The 21,422-nt window shown below is 57.2% G+C and overlaps 1 protein-coding gene across 1 annotated transcript; it reads left to right on the top strand.

Annotated features, from left to right (window-relative positions):
* The first annotated feature begins 3,746 nt into the window (after positions 1-3,746).
* Positions 3,747-19,829, top strand: LOC144724252 (scinderin-like). Its single transcript, XM_078603225.1, has 17 exons — positions 3,747-3,931; positions 6,262-6,473; positions 6,689-6,843; positions 6,988-7,149; positions 8,671-8,820; positions 9,874-9,963; positions 10,104-10,236; positions 11,028-11,116; positions 12,019-12,234; positions 12,638-12,759; positions 13,839-13,929; positions 14,183-14,353; positions 15,078-15,255; positions 16,385-16,506; positions 16,807-16,884; positions 17,800-17,860; positions 18,709-19,829. The coding sequence occupies exons 2-17, from the start codon at positions 6,281-6,283 to the stop codon at positions 18,873-18,875; spliced, it is 2,178 nt and encodes a 725-aa protein (XP_078459351.1). The 5' UTR covers positions 3,747-3,931; positions 6,262-6,280; the 3' UTR covers positions 18,876-19,829.
* The last annotated feature ends 1,593 nt before the right edge of the window (positions 19,830-21,422 follow it).

Genomic DNA, 21,422 nt, shown 5'->3' with positions numbered 1-21,422 from the left:
TCATCACCACCACCATCATCACCACCCTCATCACCAACGTCACCACCATCACCACCATCATCACCACCATCATTACTACCATCACCTTCATCACTACCGTCACCATCATCACCACCATCATCTCCACCATCATTACTACCATCACCCTCATCACCACCATCACCAACATCACCATCACACAACAACGACCCTCGTTCAATTCACGAGAAGCCGTGCACTCGGTATATATTACACCAATGTCACAGTGCTGTTCGTTGCCGCTCGCTTGCAGGCATACTAGTCAGTGTATATAAACGAGCTAACATATAAATCATCATCATCATAGTTAACATTTGTAAAGTGGAGAATTTAATCCGGAGATCCCAATGCGCGTCATGTATTGAGAAGCCAGGAAATAAACAGAACCGGCTGGGTACACGGTCGATAATTAGGCGGAGGGGCAAAGTCCAGTTGACAGAGTTTAGTTTACAAGACGGTGCTTAAATAGCTCTAAGGGCTCTCTTTGTCTGACTAGCAACGGCAAAGCCGTTTGTTCCGAGAGCTTGGAAGCTGCGCCCTGCCCACACCCCCACCAGGCCCTGCATGAACAGGGCCTTGACCTCGGAGTCCTCGGAAGAAGGCGATACGAAGATGTCAGGGAGATCGTTGGAGTGTAACGACGCAATCGGTTTCCTGGCAATGTTTGCGACGCTAACCCCGCTGAGTGCCTTGCAGCAGCGGTAGCAGCGGCGGCAGTGGTGTGACCTTTGTGACCTTTGACACACAGTGGAAATATTGAACGAGTGACGTCAAAGGAAGTGGTCGTGGGTCAGGCAGGTGGGTGTTTGTGTGCTTGGCGCAGGGGCGAGGAACGTCGACTCACGACCCTAACTACCCCTTTGCCCGACTACTCGCCATTATCTGACATCTGCACCTTGCAAGGGGTGCAGAGGGAAACAACGGAGGGAGGGGGTGGAAGGGAGTGATGAAACTGCGCCTGCTCAACTCGCAACAGCAACTGTTGCAGCAGCAGCAGCGGATTATATTGAAATAGCAGAAATGCAATTACTCATTGCTACATTCAATAAAAATAAATAGTTGATAGTTTAAATAGTGTATGGAGTGTGCCGCTTCATATAACTTGGTGAGCCACATACACTTGGGCCCCCTCCTTCACCAACCCCCACGATCCAGCCTGGTGAAGTATGGTCAAACAACCCCCACGACCACCAGGGCGTAGGGGAGACCCCGCCAAACACGTGGATACGGATCTGTACATTTGTATTATTCGGGGTCACATTTTACGTACGATGACGACGACGGACGTGATGATTATATCCTGGCTGGCCTCTCTCCTAAGAGCGATGTTCAGATTCAGGCTGGCGAGTGACTGCTTTGTGCCATCTCTCGCCGCAGGCAAGCTGCCGCGCGGTGTTCGCACGGAATCAGTCACCACAAACCCACATCCCCACGCGCGAGTGGAACTTGATAAGCATATTCATGAATATAACCCGCAAGAACTGCCCGCTCGAGAGCGGTGCTTGTTAAACCTGGCGCATTCCGAGGCGAGGTTTCGGTGGACCACGCAGATACGTCAATGTGTGCGTGTGTGGAGGAGGGGGAGCGGTGGTGCAGCGCTACGAACACGGAAATCTGAGTTCAGTTCCCGCTCACGGCCACGAACACCAGCGACGATGATCTGAACCGGTCCTGGGCCTCCCCTAGGTCGACTTAGCCTCAAGTGACGCGCCTCTAATTAGCATGGTTGGCTATGTACGGTGCTAAAGAAGTTCACCACACATACCTATGAAACTTACCACCCCGTCTAGCTACGAGGTGGCTTGGAGATGGCAGTACAGCAAGTGGGTTCGCCGGGTGTGACGTCTTGTGGCACAAGACGCCTCTTGTCGGGAGCGTGGCGCCTGGGGTCATGAGTGACGCGTGATGCCAAATTATAGAGGCAAAGCAAAGATCCCCCGTATAGCCTACATCGACTGTTGGGACAAGTGGTGCTAGCGGGCTGCTATGATGGCCGGTACAGCACTCGCGGGGGTGGTGTGTGGCCGACACAGCACTCGGCCGCCTTTGTCTCTCTTTCTCTCCCATGCCGACATGTGACACGCCGCACCGGGAACTTGTTTGAGGCTGAGTCGACCTAGGTTAGGGCAAGGACAAGTGCTGATAACAATTTTCACCGATATTGGCCGTGAGCTAGAATCGAACTCCGGTCGCCGAGTTCGTAGCGTTTTACACACAAAAGATAAAAGTCCCCCCTATAGCCTTCACAGGCAGTTGGGGAAAGTGCTGTTCGTGAGCACCTACTAAGGCCATCGCCCTACACGAGGAGGAGGAGGATGGTGGTTGGCGGTGGTAGCTAATAGGCTATCACACACAAACACACCCGGCCGCCTTTGTCTCTCCCCAGAGCTGACGACAGCCACGCCACTGCACGCTTGCGTGGCGGGGACTCGTCGTGGATTTCGCTGAACATATATATTAGCAAACACGTGCCGAGGCGACTTTACCATTTACCAACCCCCACTAAAATTTCACATTCACAGCATCATTAAACCATTGGCACACGGCGAAAGTGCATACTAAAACACACGCACACAGCACACACACGTGCACACACAAACTCTAACGCATTCGCCAATAGCACTGTGGCCTTACAAAAAGACAAGGTCATTCATAGGCGACGTTTGGGGCGACGGCCCTTCGTCATAGCAAAGAGAAGTGGCTCTTCTCCTCTTCCCCATGAAGAAGAGTCGTTGCCCGAAACGTCGCCTCTCCTATATTGCATGTAGGCGAGCGTTATTGACGAAAGTGTTGAGTTTGTATCATGTTTCTGCTTTAAGGCAGAGAGCGAGAGAGAGGGGGGTGGTGAATGTCTGAATGGGTCCAAGTTCTATCCCAGATGTTTCTCTTTAAATCACGGTTTGCTGAGCACGGGGCGACCCTAAAACGCCAAGAGGCCAGCAACCAACAGCACAATTAAAAGCTGTGAGATGGACAAGATTCGAAGGCGTTTTTTTGAGTTGAGCAAGGTTATTGTTGTAAGAGCCGGCGAATGTTTGTGTGTTGAACTTCTTTCGCATCCTACGTAGCCAACCGTACAAATCGGAGGTGCGGGGGAAGGACAACAAACTAAACACAACAACAAAAAGAAGCAGTGCATTCGGTTATGCACCCCCTGTCATTGCAATTCATCCACTCGTCGCGTTTGTGTCGAATGTTTTAAACGTAAACACACGCCCGTCTCGGAATGAGGAGGGACAGGAGGAGGTTTTGTGATGGTGGTTTGGTGGGTGGGTGTGGGTGGATGTGTGTGTGGGTGTGTGTGGGGGGTGTGGTTTGGGGTGTGGGTGGGGGTGTGTGGGTGACCACAAAGCCCAACCCTATCGTAGCTGTGGGGAGCGGTAGTGTAGCGGTTAGCGCGCTGCGCTACGAACCCGGCGCCCCGAGTTCGAATCCCGCTGACAGCCAACACCAATAACGATTATCTGAACCGGTTGTGGGCCTCCCTTAGGTTTACTCAGCCTCAAATGAGTACTCGGTCCAATGTGTAAACATCGAAACTCGGGTGACAAAGACGGCCGGGCGTGATACTGACAAACCCACCCCCTCGTGTGCCGTGCCGGCCTCCATCGGTGCTGCTCGCTGACAGCACTTGCCCCACAGTCTGTTACAGGCTACACGGAGTATCTTTGTCTTTGTGGGTGTTGTGGAGGCGTGTGACGTCGCTCTGACCACAGAGCCCAACCCCCACCGCCGCTTCGCTTTTAAACTCTCGGCGCAAGGAAGGAACCCCGTGGGTCGAGTCCTCCAGGCAACAGCGAGAGACGCCGTCGACCTCACCGCTCACCACCGCCACCATCTCCACTCGGCAGCAGTAGCGCAGAGACCGACCGACTACCCCCCGCGTCGTCACCACTCCCGACTCGGCACAATCGTAAGCGTCTCCGGTCCGCGCGCTCTCGTCAAAGACCGTCCGCGCATCGTTTGTCGCCTCCCCGACGTGCCTCGGAACGTCGGACAACCGCGCGGCTTGCGCGTCGGGGAGACGCGCGGCATTGGCCGCGTAAACATCGGCAGAACTCTTCTGAGATGTCGACTTTGGACGTGGGTGCGCTTGCGCGTGTCGAGTGCATAAGCGGGGAGCGGTAGCGTCGCGCTTAGCGCCAGGCTGCGCTACGAACCCGAGTTCGTTTCACGCTCGCGGCCGACGCCCGTGACAGCGATGATCTGAACCGGTCCTGGCCCCCCCCCTAGGTCGACTCAGCCTCAAACTGGGGAGTCAAAGGCGGCCGGGCGTGGTTCTGGCCACCCACCCCCTCGTGCGCCCTTCATGGCTTCATAGGTTCTACTCGTAAACAGCACTTGCCCCTACACTCTGTTAAGGCTATACGGGGGATCTTTGTCTTTATCTTTGGGGCCGGGGGTAGGCAGGCAAATACAGCACAGAGCTCGGAGAAGCGCTGTCAATAATCTACATCGGGGTTCGAAATCGGCGAAGTGTCAGGGTCAGGGTTATTGTCAAGTTAAGGTCGGGGTTAACCTAAGAATCCGTTTTAGTACTCGGGCCAGTGTTAGTGTCAGTGTTAGTGTTATGGTGAGTGTTAGGGTGAGTGTTAGGGTGAGTGTTAGGGCCAGTGTTAGGGCCAGTGTTAGGGCCAGTGTTAGGGCCAGTGTTAGTGTCAGTGTTAGGGTGAGTGTTAGGGTGAGTGTTAGGGCCAGTGTTAGGGTCAGTGTTAGTGTCAGTGTTAGGGCCAGTGTTAGGGTCAGTGTTAGTGTCAGTGTTAGGGTACAGTGTTAGTGCCAGTGTTAGTGTTAGTGTCAGGGTGAGTGTCAGGGTGAGTGCTGTGAAGGTACGAGTTGATGGTGCGTGATGCATCAGCTGCTCGATTTCCCGTAGCCGAGGTTTTGCCGCCTTTGTCTCCCCCTTCTGGAGAAGAGGCGACATTGTAGCGGCGAGGCGATCGGAGTGACACAACGCGAGTCGGGCAGTCTCCGCCTCTTTCATCACCTCCAGCTTCCTCGTTCCTCCTCGTCTAAAATCGAAGCCATCCCCTCCGGGCAGTCAGCTGCACTGTGATGGAGCCGGGCTCGCGAGCGCAGCGACTTGGTGGTCTTCGCACGGTCACGGATGGCTTGCACGGAGGACCCAGAGACTCGTCGTGTAGAGGACCCAGAGATACCTCGTGCAGAGACACACAGACTCACCACACAGAGACCCACATACTCCTCTTGTAGAGAGCCACATACTCCTCTTGTAGAGACCCACAGACTCCTCTTGTAGAGACCCACAGACTCCCCGTGCAGAGACCCACAGACTCCCCGTGCAGAGACCCACAGACTCCCCGTGCAGAGACCCCCAGACTCCTCTTGTAGAGACTCACAGACTCCTCTTGTAGAGACCCACAGACTCCTCTCGTAGAGACCCACAGACTCCTCGTACAGAGGACCCAGAGATTCGTGCAGAGACCCAGAGACTCGTGCAGAGACACAGAGACCCGTGCATAGACTGGCACGTGTGCATCGTTCGGCACGATGTCCGACGTTTCGCTCCCCAGCACGTGCAGAGACTCATCAGACATCGAGCCGAACAGCACATAAGCGCGCGGTACTGCCCCGAAAGGCATCGGAGAGCAGTTGAGCAGCACAGCCGCTAACACCTATAATCAGCAGCAGCAGCAGCAGTATCGTACAACACGAGAAGTCAGTTTTGCTGGCTGGCTGGAGAGGGACGGACTGACGGACACGCCGCTCCCACTCCCGAGCGCCGCGTCTCTCCAACCGCGCGATTCTTCGCAATAAGTCAGCGACCCCCTCCCTCGTCCCTCGGCACCCCCTCCCGTCGAGCCGCTGGCTCGGCTGGCAAGCGGCTCCCACGCTCGACTCGATGACGGTGGCTCCGTGCAGGTCTCCGTCTCTCGGCGAATATTGAAGCGTTGCATCTGCGTGCCGTGTCAACGCACGCGGTTTACGCCCGAGTTCTTGTCCAGGGAAATTGAGTTTTCAGGTGCAGACGCCGTGCAGCCGTCTCGATACGGGCAAAACAAAACTATATGTGTGTCTATTTGTTTGTTGCTTCTCCCTTGCGATGGGACTTTGTAGGATGAACGTTGAGTTTGATACGGGCACGGGGTGACCAATACGGTGTGAAGTGGTGTGTAATAAGGGAGGGCACTGATAATAAAAGGTCGACAGCAATGCACCTGGAACGTGAACATCCACCGTGCGCTTCTCTCCATCCTCCTCCCCCATCCCGTTGACCCCCAGAACCCCCCGACCTGAAGCCATGGTGCTACACGCGGGGTTCAAGGGCGCGGGCCAGGAGGCGGGGCTGCAGGTGTGGAGGGTGGAGAAGCTGAGTCCCGTGGCCGTGGCGCGCAACCAGTACGGCAACTTCTTCACGGGGGACGCCTACGTGGTGCTCAACTCGCTCAAGGCCGGCGGAGGAACCCTGAGCTACAACCTCCACTACTGGCTCGGTGAGCGGCGCGCGGGGGGGGGCGGTGCAGCTGGCCCTGGGGGGGGGCGGCGGGGGGGGGATGCGATAAAGGTCCCCACGGAGAGGTGGGCGAATTTGACAGGGTCGTGGTTGTGGGGAAGGGGGCCCCTAGTCTGGCGCGCGAGATGTCTCGACGTGCCGCGGCACGTGCTGATGCCGTCCGACGTTTCGGGCCCACGCGTGACCCCGCCGCAGGTAGCGAGTGCTCTCAGGACGAGTCCGGCGCGGCGGCAGTTCTCACCGTGCAGCTGGACGACTCCCTGGGGGGGCGGCCCGTGCAGTACCGCGAGGTGCAGGGACACGAGTCCAACTCGTTCCTCTCCTACTTCAAGGGCGGCATCAAGTACAAGGTGCGCGCGCGCTCGCGTGAACCGCCCGGTGCTGCTGCTGCTGCGTAACACCGGAGCGGCGAGCTCCCTACTCAGGTCAGAGGAGGAGACTCTGCAGGACCTCGTCACTTCGTCGTCATCGTCGTCGTTGTTGTTGTCGTGCAGGCGGGCGGCGTGGCCTCGGGCTTCAAGCACGTGGAGCCCAACCTGGCGGACGTGAAGCGGCTGCTGCACGTGAAGGGGCGGCGCACGGTGCGCGCCACCGAGGTGCCACTCGCCTGGAAGAGCTTCAACCAGGGGGACTGCTTCATCGTCGACCTGGGGGCGGTGAGGATGGACACGCACAAAGACAAAGTTCCCCCGTGTAGCCTGTAACAACAGACTGTTGCTGTTAGCGAGCGCCTATGAAGGCCGGCACGGCACACGAGGGCGTAGGTGGCCAGCACCACGCCCGGCCGCCTTTGGCTCCCCATTGGCAATGTTTACAAATCGCACTAGGTACTCATTTTGAGGCTGAGTCGACCTAGGGGAGGCCCAGAACCGGTTTAGATAATCGTCCCTGGTGGTGGCCGTGAGCGTGAATCGGCCTCGGGTCGCCGGGTTCGTAGCGCAGCGCTAACCGGTGCACTACCACACTCGCACACATAGATTAGCACAGGACCCATTAATAAATACACAGCACAGCAGAGGCTGAATGAGACGTATTCCTGAGCCTCAACCACTTCCACTCTGCATCAGGAAGGAAACGTTGTGGGGGAGATGTCCAACCCAGCGATAAGTAATTATCAAATTCTCATTTTCAACTTTCAATAGCTTTCTGAGGCCAAGCTATTGTAGGTTTGAATAGAGTCTAGGTGGATGCATACCCCCTTCAGTGATTGAATGACAAGCACAGCTGACAGATGACAACCCGATGGTCAGTGGACAGATCAGCTGGTTGACTCAGTCTTGCCTGCCCTCCTCGTACGTGTCTTCATCTTGGGAGGGGGCGTAAGCCACCACAACAATCACCATTCGCTGCCTCTTGATGCAGAGGCGAGCTCACAATGACCTGGGACTTGCGGCTTCCCACACGGCTCTTCACCACGCTCCTACGCCCCCTGAATTCAGAAAAAGATCCACAGTCTATTGTTTGATGTTATCCTGCGCCGAGTAGAAGAATCTCCGTCCCTTGTGGTCGACTGGTTCCTTGGCCAACACCTGGCCCAGGTGGTTTCGCACCCACAAAGACAAAGATCCCCCATATAGCCTTAACATAATTTTCAGTCAAGTGCTGTTAACGAGCACTTATGGAGGATGGAGCGGCACACGAGGGCGTAGGTGGCCAGCACCACGCCCGGCCGCCTTTGTCTCCCTCGAGGCGATGTTTACACATCGCACCAGGTACTCGTTTGAGACTGAGTCGACCTAGGGGAGGCCCACGACCGGTTCAAATAATCGTCACCGGTGTTGGTGATCGTGAGCAGGAATCGAATTCGGGTGCCGGGGTTTTCAGCGCAGCTTAGCGCTAACCGCTGCGCAGGCCCACAGTGACACACATACAGACACGCAGACACGTGGGTGTATGTGCACACAGGTTAGACGGTACTTCACCCCTCGCTAAATCCACGCGTGTCTCTCTCAGGGGATCAAACGCAAGCGGAGTGTTTTCTTTGCTGCCCCAGGTGACCGAGTGGTCAAACCAAGCCAATCGAATTTCGTCTTCGCTCAGCCTCCTTCCCTGCCTCCCTCTCCGCCGTCTCCGTCTCTCTCTCTGTGCCTCTCTCTCAACGCCCGTCGGTCGCCGTTGCAGAGCGCCCCACACTCACGCGTCGCGGCCCTGTTGCGGTCCGCGGGTGCCCCCTACAGAACATCTACCAGTGGTGCGGCTCGGGCTGCAACCGCTACGAGCGCGTCAAGGCGTCCGAGGTGGCGCGCGGCGTGCGGGACAACGAGCGCAACGGGCGGGCGACGGTGCACGTGGTGGAGGAGGGCGAGGAGCCGGCGCCGCTGGTGGAGGTGAGCGGCCGTGCGCCTTTCACCCAACGTCGCCGTCGTCGCGAAGTCGTCTCCGCCGCGGCCGCTGTGCGGTCGACTACATTTGGGCGGCGAATCTGTCGATGTCCAGCAGTTTTGACGCACGTGGGCTTTCGCGGCCCGTGTCGTTCGTAGCAAGGTTTCTTTTGGGGGGTTGGATTGCGTCAAAGTATTTGCGTCGTTTTCCCACCACCGCCCGACGCAGCCGCTTAGTAAGTAAGGTTTGTCACGTGGAACAAGACGTGCCTATGTCAGCACACCGGTGTGTTGGAGAGAGAACCCACAACATTTACAATTGTAACCAATTGTAAATGTTGTGGCACGTTTTGTTCACGTTACTAACCTCAGGTTTACCAACACATTTACGAGATCTAACCCACAGACTCGTTATTATGAACAACCTAAACAAGCAAACAAGCGTCTCGCCATTTCGTCAGTAACCAATAAACCAACCAACGAACCGTCTTGCCAGCCTTTAACTCGACAATTGATCGTCTATCTCACTGTCTAACCATCTCACAAATCAACCATCTCGTCATATTTACAACCAACCAGATAAACAAAACATCTGTCTTAATCTGTAACCAACCAATAATCTAACCCTCTTTATAACGAACCAGAGAATGAAACATCCCTTTAACCAAGTCGCCAACCAACCATCCAACCACTGTCACCCTTCACGTGCAGACCGCTGCACAGCAAGCTACAGTGCTAGCCACGTGTGTTTCATGGGGTCCACGTGCTTTTATTTTTCCATCATCTGGCATCACTTGACCTTCAAAGTAATTTGTCAAAGCCAATTTTCCTTACAGCAAAAGTTAGTTTGATTTAGGATTGTGTGATATTTTTCCGATGCCTCCTGTAACACCGCTGGTTGTCTCTGCTATGTGTTGAACTGCCAACCGTGCTCATTGGAGGTGCTACGATGTTCGCTCTCCGGCATCGCTGTTGCAGTGGTTTTGTAGTTGTCAATGAGACCGTCTTCACAAAACCAACACACTTGAGCTTGACCTCTGACCTCTCAATCCATTTCAGCTGCTGGGCTCCAAGCCGTCCCTTCCCACGGGATCCTCCGATGACGTGGAAACGGATCTCTCCAATCGGAATTCCGCCAAGCTCTACAAGGTGATGACGACAATGATGACGATGATGACGACGATGATGACGACGATGACGACGACAACGACGACGATGAAAACAATGGCGGTGACGCTGCTGGCACTCGAGACGCCAGCGACGATAATGGATGTCGTTGCTTGTCGCAGATCTCCGACGAGAGTGGCCGCATGGAGGTGAAGGAGGTGGCGTCCGCGAGTCCCTTCCAGCAGTCGCTGCTCCACTCGGGAGACTGCTTCCTGCTCGATAACGGCTCCGCGGGGCAGATCTTCGTGTGGAAGGGTGAGGGTTAGGGCTAGGGTGAGGGTGAGGGCTAGGGTGAGGGTGAGGGCTAGGGTGAGGGCTAGGGTGAGGGCTAGGGTGAGGGTGAGGGCTAGGGTGAGGGTGAGGGCTAGGGTGAGGGCTAGGGTGAGGGCTAGGGTGAGGGTGAGGGCTAGGGTGAGGGTGAGGGCTAGGGTGAGGGCTAGGGTGAGGGTGAGGGCTAGGGTGAGGGTGAGGGCTAGGGTGAGGGCTAGGTTGAGGGTAGCCGTTCAGCTGCACACCACACGTGGCATCGTCTCTAGCGGCTGGGATGCGGCCACGATAGTTTTCTGTCAAATTCACGGCCGCAGTCGAGGAGAAAATAAAACCAACACAAGAGGTCACGGGAAGGTCACAGAATAAGGCGGGGGTGGGTTGCAGGTGCTCCCATGCGCCATGAAGGAGGGCCACTGCCCGAAACGTCGCCTATTACATGTTTTCCTTTTAAGGCCGCTAAGCTGGGTTTGCTAGCCCCGACAGCGCTTGGATGGATGGCCACGTGCACAACAGGTGCTATAGGCTGCTGTTGGAATGTGCTAGAGTCGCCGGGCAGCAGAGGGCAGTGCAGCCAAACCCGTGGTTGCCTCACGCTTCGGCACTCCCGCTCGTGCCCGCGCCGGCGTCCCCGCCCGTGACGTCGCAAACCCGCGCCGCGCCGAGCAGCACGTGACACGGGGAGTAGGCACGGCTACAGCGGAGAGGGACACGGGATGCGGTGTGGCGGGCAACATTAATCGCGACTCTCACCTTTGTTCCCGGGCGATCGCCTGCAGGCCAGAAAGCGAATGCCGACGAGCGCAAGAAGAGCATGAGCACGGCGGAAGAGTTCCTCAAGAAGATGAAGTACCCGCCCAGCACCCAGGTGACAACGCCACCGCAAACCACCACTCCTCACCAGCCACTCCTCACCAGCCACTCCTCACCAGCCACTCCTCACCAGCCACTCCTCACCAACCACTCCTCGCGGCCTGCCCAATGGGAATTGCGGCTCTCCGTCGCGGGGCCACCGGGCGGCCAGATGGCGTTCCGACCTCGCGAGCCTCGCGACCACCCCTCCCTGCCCAGCCGTGCGTAGCGAGTAGAAAAGAGCCCCCCCCTCCCTCTACGTTGCTGCTCCTCCCGCGTCTCTCCCCAGCAGGGACGTGTGGTCAGGGGAGGCAGGAGAGGCAGAGCCTCACCTGTCATACTCCAATGAAAATAGCTGTGACGAAAAGCAAAAAAAAGAATAATCAAATTAAAATAGTATTAAGATTTTTCCACTGATCTGTGTTATAAATGTCATTTCTGTACGATTACAATCATTTTATAGTCAAAATCGCCAAATTTGCGGAGCTCCGCTGCAAATACAGGAAGAGACGAAAGGTGAGGCAGCGACGAGCTCAGCCTCCCCTCTGATTGCGCAACCCCTCAGTAACTGGATGGAGCACGGCAATAAGCGCGTGCCTGTTACTATCTCAGTATGTCACCAATGTAATGTTTGTAGACCCCTTCGTTTCATGTCCTCGCCTTCCATACTCCAGGTAACTTATTTCACGTATGTGTCTAAAGATATTTAGGCTCGCTGGTCTCATCATGAAACTGCAATGGAAAAGCACCAGGGGAGGCAGCTATCACATCTGCCTCACTGAGGGGACGTGTCTAACACCCCCCCCTCAGTGAGGCCACGCCCCCTCAGTGAGGCCACGCCCCCTCAGTGTGAATCTGGCTCTGACACTGGCCAGTCCCTCCCCAGCCATTGACCTCACCGCACGTCACTGCTCCCAGGTGTCGGTGCTGCCCGAGACAGGGGAGACGCCGCTCTTCAAGCAGTTCTTCCTGGGCTGGAGGACCAAGGGCGACGTGCTAACGCCCGGCAAGACGTACAACGTGGGCAGCGTCGCCCGCGTCCAGCAGGTGCCCTTCAACGCCTCCACCCTGCACTCCAGCCCGGCCATGGCCGCGCAGCACGGCATGGTGGACGATGGCAAGGGAGAGGTTCAGGTGAGCAGGGGGTGGGGGGATGAGGGCGGGGAGGGGCGTACGTACCTTGAGCTTCTTTCGCACCGTACGTAGCCAACCGCGCTAAGCGGAGGACAGCCAGGCGTGCTGGAGAGTGGGCATGGTAATGGGATTTGAGAGTGGTAATTGGTGACTTGCTCGCACGATCGTGGCCACCTAGGCACTCGCTCACCAACTCACTCACACACGCACGACAGCAAGAAGAACCGCCATTCACCACTAAGTGGCGGTGACGTCACCACTGCGCCTGTGCCATGCTCAGCGCACTTTGAGGCCGCGTGACCCAAGTGCCGTGGGTTGACACACACTCACACACGTACACACGCACGTGCTCGCTCAGCACAGAAGCCACTCAACTGCCCAACTCGCTGTCCGGGCCGACCAGGTGTGGCGCATCGAGGGCCTGGACAAGGTGTCCGTGGATCGCGCCACCTACGGACAGTTCTACGGCGGAGACTGCTACATCATCTTGTACACCTACAAGACGGGACAGATCATCTACACCTGGTGGGGACCGCTCTCCGTTTCATTCCACACTCCACGGCCCAGGCCAACCACGCTACGGCACTAATTCTCATGCACGCACCCACGCACGCACCCACCCATGTATGCACACACTCACCCACGCACGCACCCATGCACGTGCTCATGCACGCACCCACGCACGCACCCACCCATGTACGCACACACTCACCCACGCACGCACCCATGCACGTGCTCATGCACGCACTCACGCACGCATCCACACACGCGCCCACACATCCACACTCTCACTCACACACGCACCCACACACGTACTCACCATGTCTCATGTTCGCAGTGCCTGAAACGCACGTCAGGAATTGTAGAATTGCCCCAGCTGATGACACATGCGCGCGTGTGTACAGACACACGTGTGTACAGACATACGTGTGTACAGACACACGTGTGTACAGACACGCGCACGTGTGTACAGACACGCGCACGTGTGTACAGACACACGCGCACGAGCTCAGCCGACGGGCGAACGTCGCTTCGTTATCGCTGTTGGCAGTGGCACGCGTGGTTCCTCGTTTGAACGGCACGTGGCGAGCGCGGCGCGGGAGGTTCCGCTGGGCGAGGTTGTCATTCTGCCACCGATCCTTCGTGGGCTCGTTTATATATTTATATAGTTATCCGTGTCATCGGCCGCCCACAGTCCTTCCGTCCTGAGTTAAGTTTAGCCCGAAGCTCGCCGCAGCAGCGCGCCATGTGACACGCCGTCAATCAGACGGCGGGAACTTGCCCCTAAAAGCTGACACTTTTTTGAAATTCATTAAACAAATCAAATAAAACTAGATTCGAAGCTTTCGTGACTGTAGGATTTACTCTTTGGTTCTTTCGGTAAAGTCACGTAGAAAATAAAATCAAATAATAATAGAATAGGACGTTTCGATTGCAACACAAGCAACCATCATCAGGTAAGAATGAATGAGAAAAAACATAGTAAACTTAGAAATATAATTCATTAATTCTTACCTGATGATGGTTGCTTGTGTTGCAATCGAAGCGTGGATAGAGCGTGTCTGACGACGTCGTTGTCGTTTTGTGGTGCTGGCGGCGAGCAGGCAGGGGGTGAAGGCGACCCCGGACGAGCGAGCACGCTCCGCCATGCTCACCGTGCAGCTAGACGACTCCCACGGGGGCTCTCCCGTGCAGGTGCCACATGCCCCTCGCACCCCACCCCACCCCCTCCTCCTCTTCATCCCCCTCCCTCCTCCACCTCCTCCACTTTCTCCTCTTCATCCCCCTCGCCCCCCCACCCCTCCCCCTCCTCCTCTTCATCCCCCTCCCTCCTCCTCCACCTCTTCCACTTTCTCCTCTTCACCCGCCTCGCACCCCTTCTCCCCGTCTCCTCCTCCTCCTGATTGTATTTCTCGCACACCGCCCAACCCCCGCCCCCCCCCCCCAGGTGCGCGTGGAGCAGGGCTACGAGCCCCCCCACCTGCTGAGCCTGTTTGGGGGCAAGCCCCTGGTGGTGCACGCGGGGGGCACCTCCCGCAAGGGGGGGCAGAGCCCCCAGGCCCCCACGCGCCTCTACCAGGTGCGCAGCTCCTCAGCGGGCGCCACCAGAGCCGTCGAGGTGAGGTCGTCGTCGTCATTTTATTCCTTGACAACATTCACGTCCACTCTCCGTCATGCTTTCTCATCACCATCATCAGCAGCAGCAGCAGCCATGGCCTATCCACTGCTGGACGCAGGCCTCACCACTCGCCATCCCGCACTCCATCGAGACAACATTCAGATCTACTCAATCATCTCCCACCTCCTTGCCTCTCCCTGCCTTCTCCCCTCTCCCTCCTCCACGTGTTTGCTCACCTATAAACTATAAACTATTTTTCAGAAGCGACCTGGCAACAGATGATAGCTCAACGAAGTGGCTTATCACGTGCAAATTTATAGCAGCCAAATACTCTAAACGTGGAGGGAAGAAGCAGAGGACCCAGAGAAAACTCCACGCGACCACGAGGAGAGAGACACGCAAACTCCAAATATACAGCAGCAGGCGTCAGGGTCGAGATTGAACCCACGACCTCCTGCACACCAGGCGAGGTCGTTAACATCTAATAGCCACCGTGTTGATGATGATGAGAGAGACATGCAGACTCCAAAAATACAGCAGCAGGCGTCAGGGTCGGGATTGAACCCATGACCTCCTGTACACCAAGCGAGGTCGTTAACATCTCGCCACCACTGTGCCACCTTTCCCATGCCTCCCACCTCCTCGTACCTCCTACCCACAACCCCCCCTCCCCGCCACCTTCCCCGCTCGCCTCCCCTCCCCCCCCATCTTCCCATCCCCGCAGGTGGCGCTGAGCGCCGCCTCCCTGAACTCGAGCGACGCGTTCGTGCTGCTGGCGGGCGGCGGCGCCACCGTGTGGAAGGGCAAGGGAGCCGAGAAGGCCGAGCAGGAGGCCGCCGCCTACGTCGCCAAGCTGCTGGGGGGCGGCGGGGTCAAAGATGTGGCTGAGGGGAAGGAGCCTGGTGAGTTGGGGGGGCTGGGGGGTGGGGGGGGATCGGGGGAGGCGGCGCTATCACGCCCTGGAGAGTCGTGTGAGTGGTGGTTGCGCCCCACGCTGAGCACCGTGGCGTTGCCGCGTTGTCTGGGAGGCTCAGCGAGGAGACGCGTGGGCGAGCCCGAGGCCACTGGCACCGCCCACTCTTTACATGGCCAAGCCCACGAGGCCACTGGTACCGTCCACTCTTTACGTGGCCACGCCCACGAGGCCACTGGCACCGCCCACTCTTTACGTGGCCACGCCCACGAGGCTACTGGCACCGCCCACTCTTTACGTGGCCACGCCCACGAGGCCACTGGCACCGCCCACTCTTTACGTGGCCACGCCCACGAGGCCACTGGCACCGCCCACTCTTTACGTGGCCACGCCCACGAGGCCACTGGCGCCGCCCACTCTTTACGTGGCCAAGCCCACGAGGCCACTGGCGCCGCCCACTCTTTACGTGACCACGCCCACGAGGCCACTGGCGCCGCCCACTCTTTACGTGACCACGCCCACGAGGCCACTGGCGCCGCCCACTCTTTACGTAACCACGCCCACGAGGCCACTGGCGCCGCCCACTCTTTATGTGGCCACGCCCACGGGGCCACTGGCGCCGCCCAATTTAAACGTGAAATGAAACGTTGTGTGGCGACGCTGCCGCCTGCTGCGTTGGCAGTGGTGCACAAGCACAAGATGGGAGACATTTTGGCCAATAGCCCTTCTTAAGTAGCCCTTTCAACCACGAGCACCGCCCACATGGTCCCTAGCCCCGCCCACTGCTCAGGTAGCTCCGCCCTTGGCGGAGCTACCTGAGCAGTGGCTTGGGGCTCACACCAGGGGCAGCCTTTCTGAATCCACCGGCACTGTCTACTCTTTCCACGGTGGCCAGATGGTAGAGGTGGGAGCCACCCAAACTTTACCCCACCACACGTGACGGCCTGGCCATCGACTCACACCGGGACTATCCCGGTGGAGGTTTCTTTTTTCCGCCAGCCCCTCTGGAGTTGTGGGCACCCAAATGCTTCATTTCCCCCCCCCCCCCTGCCCAACTCTAATCTCCCTCCGACGCCTCTCCCCCCCCGCTCACATTCACCCCCCCCCCCCCCCTGCAGCTGAGTTCTGGTCGCTGCTGGGCGGCAAGAAGGACTACCAAAGCTCGCCGAGACTCAGCACCAACTACAACGACCACCCGCCCCGCCTCTTCGCCTGCTCCAACAAGACCGGCCGCTTCCAGGCACGCTCCCCGCCACGGCTCCCTGCCCATGGGCGTTCACAAACAGCAACACGAACAGTGACACGAACAGTGACACGAGCAGTGACACGAACAGAGACACGAGCAGTGACATAAACAGCAACACAGAGACATGAAGAGTGACACGAACAGAGACACAAACAGAGACACGAACAGTGACATGAACAGCGCGGGGGACATGGTGGGGGGGGGAAGAGGATTAAGAAACTCGTCTATTGTTTCGACTGCCGCGCCGCGAGATGGCTCGCTCAGTCGCCAACTGTTCCACCTCGTCGCTCGCAGGTGGAGGAGGTGTCGGGCGACTTCACCCAGGACGACCTCGCCACCGACGACGTGATGCTGCTCGACGTCTGGGAGCAGGTGCCGTCCCCCTGATCCCGGCGTGCAGCACAGCAAGTAGTCTAAAACGAACGCCAGCGCACCAAAGCCATCTCCTACACCTTGCACAGCCGGTGGTGGAAATTCCACATTCCTATGGCGGGGGTGGGAAGAGACGGGGGGGGCGGGGGGAGCAGTATCTCCATAACATACCCACTGTTGGCTTCCCCACAAAGTGGTTGTAATTTTATCGGCCCCGGAGGGAAGATGGGCCTAGTCAACTGACAAAGCAGGATTTCAACTCGCAGCCGTCTGATTCGCTCACTCTACTGCTCAGCCGCCTGGCCAGTACAGCAAGTAGGTTCCTAGTGACATTATTGAGGTTATTTATCGTGAATGTGCCGCTGGATGGGAGGCGATTGGCCTTTTGATGCTTGTCCTGGGTTGCCCACCTTCAGGAGGCAGATTGTGGGAGGTGGTCACTATGAACACCGCTTGTAACACGCACGTATTGCTGGAATCAGATGCAAGGTTCGATCGAGAACTTGGAAGGTGCGGAGCTAGAGCTCAAAGTCCCTCCTATTGTAGCCTGAACCAGGTGCGAGCCTGAATCAGGTAAGAGCCTGAACCAGGTGTGATGGTGCTTGGATGCTGCAAATGTGCGGTAGAGTAGAATGGGAGAGAGTTCCAACGGTCGGTGCCCAGCCAGGTGGGTCCCGGTTCTCTGGGTGCGATCAGCAGATCGTTGCTCCGTGCGACGCGGGGGGAGCGGTTCGCTGTGGTTAGTGGGGCGAGACTGGCGGAGAGGTTTGAGCGGAGACCTTCGTGGTGATGGCGGTGGCGGTGGCACGCCCACGAACCCGTCGCTTTGGTGGCGAGGGTTGGCGGATCACGCAGACGCTCCCTGACCCGCGTGTAACCGGTGTCGGGGGAACTCCTCCCCTGCTGCGCCCACAGCTGTTCGTGTGGATCGGCAAGGATGCCAACGATGTGGAGAAGCAGGAGTCGCTCAAGTGTGGTGAGTCACAGCGACGGCACCGTCGGGCAGACGCCCGTCCCAGTTCGCGTGCCAGGCCCGGTGAGGTCTCCCGATGAGGCGTGCGGCGGAGAGCGCCGCGCGGCGACGATGAGGTGTCTGCCCATAGACTCACGTGGGACTCATCGGCTCACTCCGAGTCTCACAGATTCAAGTAAACCCGTAGTTTGACACGGAGACCCACAGGGCTCGCATTGTGGTTTTTCCACAAGCCGGAACCAAACCGCGCTGTTGGGCTGGCCTCGGAAGACGTCGGAATCAGGCTCGAGGGCCAAGCAGGGCCAGGGGCGGGGTTAATGCCGTGTGACCTCAGTCAGGACACTGCGAGGACACGACGCGTCTCGGCTCGCTCACCGTGAGCGACCCGCCGACGGCACGGCTCGGCTTCCGCAGTGGAATAAAAACAACCTGGCGCCATCCTCCTGAGCCGGGCCGGGGCTGGCTCGGCACAGCCTCGGCGCGGCTCGGTTGTGCGGTGTAAAAAGATTTCCCATAGAGATCCACCGGTATAAATAAATATTCTGATTCTGAGATGGCGGCGATGGAATGAGCTCGTCTGCAAGAGCTCCATGCATCATTGCTTTGCGATACCACAGAGATGGCGTGGGGAAGTCTTCATCAAGCAGTGCATTGTTCGTAGCTGATGATGAAGTTGATGAGACATAGAGATCTGTGGACTGACACAGAAACCCACAGAATTACATCGAGGCCCATAGACTCAGATCGACACCCATTGACATACAGAGCCTCGCGTAGAGACCCACGTGTTCACATAGACACCCACAGACTCGCCGTGTCCCCCCCCCCCTACGCCGCGTGTCGTCTCGCAGCCACGTCGTACCTGCAGACGGACCCGTCGGGCCGGGGGAAGGGCACCCCCGTGGTGGTGGTGAAGCAGGGGCACGAGCCCCCCACCTTCACCGGCTGGTTCCTCGCCTGGGACCCCACCAAGTGGGACTCGGACCCCTTCGAGAAGATCAAGGCGTCGTTCAAGTAGGGAGCGGGGATCCGAGGCGAGGAGACGGCCGCTGCAGATTCACCAGCTACTGCAGCAGCGGCGGTGGCGGAGCGACCCGCAGGTTGTTCAGGCGCTCCGCTTCCACCCCGACCGCTTTCGTCTGACAAACCTGCTCGTCACGGTCATTCGAGATGTAGCTCGCGACAAGAGCGGAGCCCGCCGCGTGCATCGATAACACTGTGGCCCTCGAGGGAACAAAAGATATTGAACGTTTCGGTCAATGGCCCTTCACCCGTGGCGAATTCATGGCACAAACCTCTGTGCCACGAATATTGTCCCACTGTCATTGTCGATCGTGCCGAGTTGTTTGTGTGATTGTTTACCCGCCTCTGCTGACGCAGCATCACAAATCAACCGTCTGGAGAGAGACGCTCCGCCTTGACTATAAACGCTGACGTTTGGTGCTGCTGCTGCTTTGGCAGTGGTGCAATCGCATAATTGACAATTTTAAACCGTAGCACATTTGCTATGAAGAAGGTCCATTGCCCGAAACGTCACGTCTTACACGTACTTTTCCTTTAAGGCCACGCAGTGTTATTGACGAACGTGTTGAGTTTTCTGTTGTCAATTGACTTTGCGGTGAAATAAATACGAGAGGCCTGGAGGTTTCGGGCTGCAGCGCACACGCGTGCCAACTGGTGATCAGCTCGACGCACGATCCACATCGCTTTTGCATCACGCGGGTTATTGTTGCTCCCATCATTGTTTTTACAACGCCTGCTGCCGGGGAGAAAAACGGAACGCATTCCAAGTTTGCTTTTGCACACACCCCTTGACCCCGGCGGCGGCGACTGTGTGGCATGTCTTTTGTACGCTTTGCAGAAACGCGGTTGATGCGGACGCGCGTGTTATTCTGCCTGCCTCGGCAGCCTTACGTGCTAAGCTCGCGAGCGCTTTCAAACATTAATAAATAAATAAAGGCCATTTTACTCACGTGGGAATCGACTCGATGACTTTACTCCGCGGTGTGAGACGCTACTTCAAGTACTGTAGTCCTCTGCAGCGGAGATCTGGGTTCAAACCGGCGACGAGAGATATTTATCCATAATGGAGGGGTTTTTTGGGGGGGTTAGATCGCGTAGATATAAATGTGTCGCCAAACCCGCTACCAACCGATACAGCCAATTAGTAAGGTTTGCCACGTAAACAAAACGTGCCAATTAGTTACTCGTACAGCACACCGGTGTGTTGGAGAAAACCCACAACATTTACATTTACCACTCAAAAAACCTCTATTATCAATAACTTCGGTCGTTAAAGCCGACGTGTTAAATAGATCATTGATCATCGTCATCACAATCATCACCAGCCTTGGTTAATTCACTGCTGGGGGAAAGTCACGCCAAGCATTCCCCACCTCTCACGAGGTTGCGATGGTCGAAATGCCAAGAGGTGGAACGCGTCCGAGAGGTAGGTCCGCAGAGGAGATGGAGCAATGAAACCAGCTAGTGTGGATTAGCACGGTTGGATACGTACGGTGTGAAAGAATTTCAACATACATAGATATGGGTGCCTGGCTGGATTGTTACATTTCTGGACCGTGAGTGATGGCAGCTGACTGGGGAGGACTTCATGCAGCAGTGGATTGGCCATGGCCGATGATGAATTCTGTTCAGATAGGCCTCTTTGTTCATCAAGCTTGAACTGTGATGGCCATGGTGGCGATGGTGGTGATGGTGGCGATGGTGTTGATGGTGGTAGTCACCGTCGAAGCTACCTGGTCTGTCACTCCGCACGAAGCTTCAGGTCTTCTCGGCCACAGTCATTCCCTCCCTTCTCTATGCTTGCGAAACGTGGAACCCCCTAATGGAACATCTTCGCCGGTTAGAAACATTTAGGCTGGCCTGCCTACGATCCATCCTGGGTTTATCCAGACTGGATTGTGTGAGGAGCTCACAAATCCTTGAAAGATCTGGACACAGTCCCATCGGTGAGCTCCTTCGGCAGGCAAGGCTGCGTTGGCTGGGTCATATAGCCCGCATGCCCAGCCACCGCATGCCTAAACAGCTTTTGTTCGGCCGGATCGAGGGGGCTAAACGGGCGCGACACGGGCTAGAGACGAGATGGAGTGATGCGGTACAGGGGGACGTGGAGCTTAGTGGACTTGCCGATGACCGGTACCAGCGGTGTCAAGATCGTCCTCTGTGGAGGAGGCTCGTGAAGAACGCTACTGGGTAGTTGGAGGCAGTCGCCCTCCAACAACAACGGAGGGCGGAGGAGCGACGCTCACAACAACGAGCGGAGCGCCGTGTGGTTAAAACACAGCAAGTTGGCACTAGAAAGTGCAATCATCTGCCACTCTCGCACGCGCGAGTGATCAGGGTTGTGTCGCAAAAGCGTGATGTCCGACGTTTCGGCTCAACGCGTCGGTAGCTTCTTCAGCCAGAACTGAATTGAGCAGCTCACGGTCTGCCCCGAAACGTCGGACACCATACCGAACAAAGCACCGCGGAAACAACAGCAGCAACGCGACGGAGAGCCGTGCGGAACGACCGCCGCAAACCCAGGCGGGAGCAGCTTCGCCCA

This window comes from Lampetra planeri, chromosome 20, assembly GCF_965212315.1.
Source record: "Lampetra planeri chromosome 20, kcLamPlan1.2.h2, whole genome shotgun sequence".
Lineage (NCBI taxonomy): Eukaryota > Metazoa > Chordata > Hyperoartia > Petromyzontiformes > Petromyzontidae > Lampetra > Lampetra planeri.
This window is presented reverse-complemented; position numbering and strand designations above follow the sequence as displayed.